A 6,341-nucleotide genomic window follows, 5' to 3' on the forward strand; every position below is an offset into this window, starting at 1 on the left:
GGGTGGTCTTACCTTCCAAGTCGCAAGTCGCAAGATCACAAAAGGACACGTCTTGGAACGCAGTCGTCACCTCCCTCGCCGTTTCGTATCCCTCCCATAGCGCCCAAGATTCCTTGCTAAATAAAACCCAATTCTCTTTCCATCAGAGTTTCTCTTCGACCAACCTAACAATATGTATACATATTTACGCAAGAGTGACAACTGAAAAAAAGAGAAGAAAAAAAAGCGCTTTCGTATATTACATCCAGAGCAATGCGCAAGGAAAAGGCGGATTACTTTTCCATTTACTTTGCATTTGATGTAATATACGAAAGCGCTTTGCTTCGTTTAATTTTTCTTTCCCAGTGGGAAGATGAACTGAAGATCCAACTATCTTTATACAATTTTCTTTTCTCCTATAGTTTAATATCTAGTTCATATATATATATATATATATATATGTTTATATATATATATATATACATATGTATGTATATATACATATATACATATATATATATATATATATATATATATATATATGTATGTATATTCAATGTAAGAGAAGATTTGGAATCTGGGATCCATATTGGAAAACTGTAAACACCAGATTCAATTGAAGGGTTTATTTGCCCGACGTTTCGATTCCCGTCCAGGAATCGTCTTCAGGGGGTATACCGGTTACAAGAATGTGAACTCCTTATGAATCGCCGAAATGGTAAACCTGGGAAACGTTCACCCTTTCAGTCAATTGTTCAAAGCATACCTTACAATGATAAAAAATACATTACAAAAAAAAAAAAAAAAATCAAATACCAATTAGAATAAAATAAAATTCAAATAAAAGTTACATATTTGTGAAAATAAAACAAGCGCAGCAAAAGTAACCATAGGTGACACACAGTAAAAACAACAGGACAGAGATGTAAATAGAGATGGACCAAATGTCCGCACTGAAGAATCAGGAACAAACGACTAAATTAAAAAAAAAAAATACACTACAAAATACAAATAAAATAAGATACATGGCTGTGAACAAAAAACAAGAGTAGCAAAAAGCCTCTAACGTAACACTAACGTGAATACTTCAGAACATAGAACAAGGACCAAATGTCCGAAAAGAAATGTCAAGGGTAAACGGCTAAATTACAACCAAACAAATAAAACCAAACAAAATAAAAAGAGTAAATGGAAGTGAACATAAAGCAAGTGTGACAAAAAAAAAAAAAAAAAAAACGTCAAAACGAAACCCAAAAATAAAAACAGAACATAATCCAAAGACGTAAAAGAAAGAAGGTGGACCAAATGTCCGCCGAAGTAGGAAGTGGGGGGCAGGAGGAACAAGGACTCAATAACAAATGACTACATTACAAGCAGACAAATAAAAAACAAAGAAGATAAAAAAGAAGAACCGTAGAGAAAAAAGGAAGCAAGCTACAACTGTAAAGGAGGACAAAAGTCACGGGAAGGGGGAGTCGAAGAGGTACATTGGGAGACCGCTTTCGAGAAAGGAAGTAGGCCAAAAGCCAACTGGTGAACAAACGACAGGTCGAAAAGAAGCAGACGGAGAATAGAAAACAGAACAGAGGAATTAGCCTGTGTTACTCCTCGTGCCTAAATAAATAGGGTTGAGGTCAATGCACCTGTTTATGCAGTTGCTCTTAGTTTCCCATGCTTCCAAGAATAGTCTTTTCTTTTTGTTATTTTCTTTGTGTAGAGTTGTCACTCCATCCCAATCAATCATGTGTTGGTGTTCTGTAGTGTGTTTGTACAAGGCCGATTTCGGATCTTCTCGCCTAACTGCACGTTGGTGTTCTTGTACTCTACTGTTGATGTAACTGAAGAAAGGCTCCACGTCCTTGCTGTCCAAAATGGCGAACACATCATCGACGTATCTAGTCCACAGTTTAAGCGAAGAAGGTGCAGCACTTAGAAGTTGAGCTTCTAGTCGTTGCATCACTACTTCAGCGACCACAACTGAAATAGGCGATCCCATTGGTGTGCCCTTACGCTGGTGGTAGGTGTGATCCCTGAAGCGGAAGTATGTGGAGTCAAGGCACAGGGATATGAGTCCCATGAGTTCTGACACAGAAAGTTTCTGGTTATCCAAGAATCCCCGGTTCTCCTCCATGGCCAACTTCAGCGCACTTTTAGTCAAATCTCGTGGGATGGACGTAAACATAGACTGAACATCGAAGGAAACCAAGTCATCCCCTCTCCTTAAGTTAAGTCCTTTGATTCTTTCAATGAAGTCAGCTGAATTCTGAAGCATATGTGGTGAATCGGTCACTAGTGGTCTGAGAATTTAGCCAAGTACAAAGCAAGATGATATGTCGGAGAATTTCTAAAAGCCACTATGGGTCGAAGGGGAATATTTTCTTTGTGGACTTTTGGTAACCCATAGAACTTAGGGATGGTAGAATCTCCTGGCCTCATTTTCTTCCACTCGTCATCATTTATGATCCGTTTTTCTCTGAGTTCTTTCAGTTCTCGTTCAACTTTGGCCTGTAACTTCTTTGTGGGGTCTTGAGGTACGATGGTGTAAGTCTGGGTATTTTGAAGTAACGCCAGAGCCTTCTGGTCATAGTCTTCCTTGTCCATAACGACCGTTGACCTCCCTTTGTCTCTGGTTAAAACAACAATTGAGCGATCTCTGCGTAGTTCCGCTAAAGCTTTGGTTTCTTCAGTGGTCAGGGAATGACAAGTCTGTTTGGATTTCAGTGCTCCTACGATTCTAGATCTGACGGCCTGTTTGTCCTCAGAAGTGCCTTCCATCAAGTTCACTCCTAACTCTGCAGCGGCCAGGAATTCAGCGTGGTTGACTTTGCCTTGAACATTAAAGTTAAGGCCCCTGGCCAGCACGTTATTTTCTGCATCCGAAAGCTGTCTACTGGTGAGATTGGTCACCCACCTTGCAGGAGCAGGTGGTCTAATGTCTAGCAACCGTTGGAACTTGGATTCAAGGGAACTCCGCTTGTTTGAAGATTTGGACTGGCTGAGATTGGAGATCTTTTCAAGTATTGTATCAAAATGGGTTGCCTGTAGTAAAGAGGCGCATTGGTTCTTGAAGGTGGTGATGTCTCTATTGATGCGATGGATACTATTGTGATGATGGTCTATGGCGCATTTTAGAAGTCGGCGACCACAGGCCTCTGCTTCTTCCTTGGCTTTTCTAGTGTTGACAGGAGGTCTAACTCTAGCGAAGGAGGGGAGAGTATTGCGATTACGGCACATTTGACAAAAACGTAGCTGCTCACGGATGACGGATTTCTTGAGTTCACAGTTCTCCCATTTCCTGACTTCATTGAAAGAATCAAAGGACTTAACTTAAGGAGAGGGGATGTCTTGGTTTCCTTCGATGTTCAGTCTATGTTTACGTCCATCCCACGAGATTTGGCTAAAAGTGCGCTGAAGTCGGCCGTGGAGGAGAACCGGGGATTCTTGGATAACCAGAAACTTTCTGTGTCAGAACTCATGGGACTCATATCCCTGTGCCTTGACTCCACATACTTCCGCTTCAGGGATCACACCTACCACCAGCGTAAGGGCACACCAATGGGATCGCCTATTTCAGTTGTGGTGGCTGAAGTAGTTATGCAACGACTAGAAGCTCAACTTCTAAGTGCTGCACCTTCTTCGCTTAAACTGTGGACTAGATACGTCGATGATGTGTTCGCCATTTTGGACAGCAAGGACGTGGAGCCTTTCTTCAGTTACATCAACAGTATTTTACGGCCATTCAATTTTCAATGGAACTGGAGAAAGATTGCCAACTGCCGTTTCCTGGACGTCTGCGTCAAGCGCGAAGGTGACATCCTTGGTACAAGTGTCTACAGAAAGCCCACCCACACTGATAGACTGTTGGACTTTGATAGCTACCATCCAGATTGCCACAAAAGGAGTGTGATCAGGACTTTATGGAACAGAGCAGATAAAGTCTGTTCTTCTGTGGAATCCAAGAAGGCCGAAAGAAAACACCTTTTACATGTCTTCCGGAACAACAGCTATCCCAGCAGCACCATACGGAAATGGACAAAAACACGACCCACCGATACCCCACAACAGAGACCACATATCACACCTAGAGTCACTATCCCCTACATCAAAGGAGTTTCTGAGGTTGCTGCAAGAGTCTTACGTGACAAAGGAATACAAGTAGCACACAAACCCCTCAACACCTTACACAGAAATCTCACCAAAGTAAAAGACACCGAAGAACCTACACAACAGGCCGGTGTAGTTTACCTCATAAGCTGCACGGACTGTGACACGGATTACGTAGGAGAAACACAAAAGAAATTAGCCACTAGAGTACAAGAACACCAACGTGTAGTTAGGCGAGAAGATCCGAAATCGGCCTTGTACAAACACACTACAGAACACCAACACATGATTGATTGGGATGGAGTGACAACTCTACACAAAGAAAATAACAAAAAGAAAAGACTATTCTTGGAAGCATGGGAAACTAAGAGCAACTGCATAAACAGGTGCATTGACCTCAACCCTATTTATTTAGGCACGAGGAGTAACACAGGCTAATTCCTCTGTTCTGTTTTCTATTCTCCGTCTGCTTCTTTTCGACCTGTCGTTTGTTCACCAGTTGGCTTTTGGCCGACTTCCTTTCTCGAAAGCGGTCTCCCAATGCACCTCTTCGACTCCCCCTTCCCGTGACTTTTGTCCTCCTTTACAGTTGTAGTTTGCTTCCTTTTTTCTCTACGGTTCTTCTTTTTTATCTTCTTTGCTTTTTATTTGTCTGCTTGTAATGTAGTCATTTGTTATTGAGTCCTTGTTCCTCCTGTCCCCCACTTCCTACTTCGGCGGACATTTGGTCCACCTTCTTTCTTTTACGTCTTTGGATTATGTTCTGTTTTTATTTTTGGGTTTCGTTTTGACGTTTTTTTTTTTTTTTTGTCACACTTGCTTTATGTTCACTGCCATTTACTCTTTTTATTTTGTTTGGTTTTATTTGTTTGGTTGTAATTTAGCCGTTTACCCTTGACATTTCTTTTCGGACATTTGGTCCTTGTTCTATGTTCTGAAGTATTCACGTTAGTGTTACGTTAGAGGCTTTTTGCTACTCTTGTTTTTTGTTCACAGCCATGTATCTTATTTTATTTGTATTTTGTAGTGTATATTTTTTTTTAATTTAGTCGTTTGTTCCTGATTCTTCAGTGCGGACATTTGTTCCATCTCTATTTACATCTCTGTCCTGTTGTTTTTACTGTGTGTCACCTATGGTTACTTTTGCTGCGCTTGTTTTATGTTCACAAATATGTAACTTTTATTTGAATTTTATTTTATTCTAATTAGTATTTGATTTTTTTTTGTAATGTATTTTTTATTGTAAGGTGTTGGGTGGGTACAACACGTTTTCCCTCGGCGCCAGGTATATAAGTAGGCGCGCGGCCATTACCTGGGCAGTCGCTGTACGTCCTTAGAGCAAGGACCCACATGGCGCAGTGAGTTCTCAAGTACCTACGATTGCTCAAGATGTCCCCACCTCGCCGGTCCCCACGCTCGACGCCTTGGACCATCACCGAACAGCAGCAGGCCATCACCACGCTACAGGCCAACATGACGGCCCTTGGCGCCCACAGCAACACATCACCCACCTCTCGTGTACCCCCCTCGGCTACTCCTGAGAAATGTGACCTGGAAATGACGCCGGCACCCTTCAGGTCTTGGAGACGGTCAATGGAATGCTGGCTCCTTCTATGTAAATGGCCACAACAGGATGCGGTCCACCACATCAGGCTCCTCTGTACTCCATTACTGCAGCGCACGATAGACGCCAGGTTCACCCTCGCCGAGTAGGGCGCCCTAACACAACAGGAGTCGTTAGACGCCATAGGTAAGTTAGTGCTCCGCTTCTCGAACAAAGCGGTACAGTGGGCCGAATTCTTTAATGTTTCCCAGGGGCAGGACAGGACGAGTACGTCAGTGACTGTTTCATAAGGGGTGCTCAGAAAGCTAACGACTGCGCGTTTCAGTGTCCCCAGTGCAATTGCAACTTCTCAGAGTACCTGCTCCTGAAAAAGCTTACGGTAGGACTGCGTGACACGGTGCTGAAACAGCAGGTGTACCAAGTGTGCGATTCTACAGACAGCGTTGACGTCCTTAGGGCCATGTGTTCCGTGTACGAGGCGGCTCGCCGGCACGCCATGGACGAGAGCTCATGGCGGGAACCCGGTCGTGCGGCTGGCACCGCACAGGTTATCGAAAACGAGAACTGCCCGCCTGACGTTGCGACCACCACGGATGGCAAGGCGCAGCCCTCGCATACCTGCTGGAACTGCGGTACCACACACGCCCTGGACAAGGCTTCTTGCCCGGCCAGGGAAGCTTACTGTGTCGGATGC

General features: G+C 43.4%; 1 protein-coding gene across 1 annotated transcript; it reads right to left on the reverse strand.

Annotated features, from left to right (window-relative positions):
• Positions 1 to 2,268: 2,268 nt before the first annotated feature.
• LOC143022274 (uncharacterized) lies at positions 2,269 to 3,213 on the reverse strand. The gene has a single exon (XM_076180416.1). The coding sequence runs from the start codon at positions 3,211 to 3,213 to the stop codon at positions 2,269 to 2,271; it is 945 nt and encodes a 314-aa protein (XP_076036531.1).
• Positions 3,214 to 6,341: the final 3,128 nt, after the last annotated feature.

This window comes from Oratosquilla oratoria, chromosome 44 (assembly GCF_046742065.1).
Source record: "Oratosquilla oratoria isolate Oo_2021 chromosome 44, ASM4674206v1, whole genome shotgun sequence".
Taxonomy (NCBI): Eukaryota; Metazoa; Arthropoda; class Malacostraca; order Stomatopoda; family Squillidae; genus Oratosquilla; species Oratosquilla oratoria.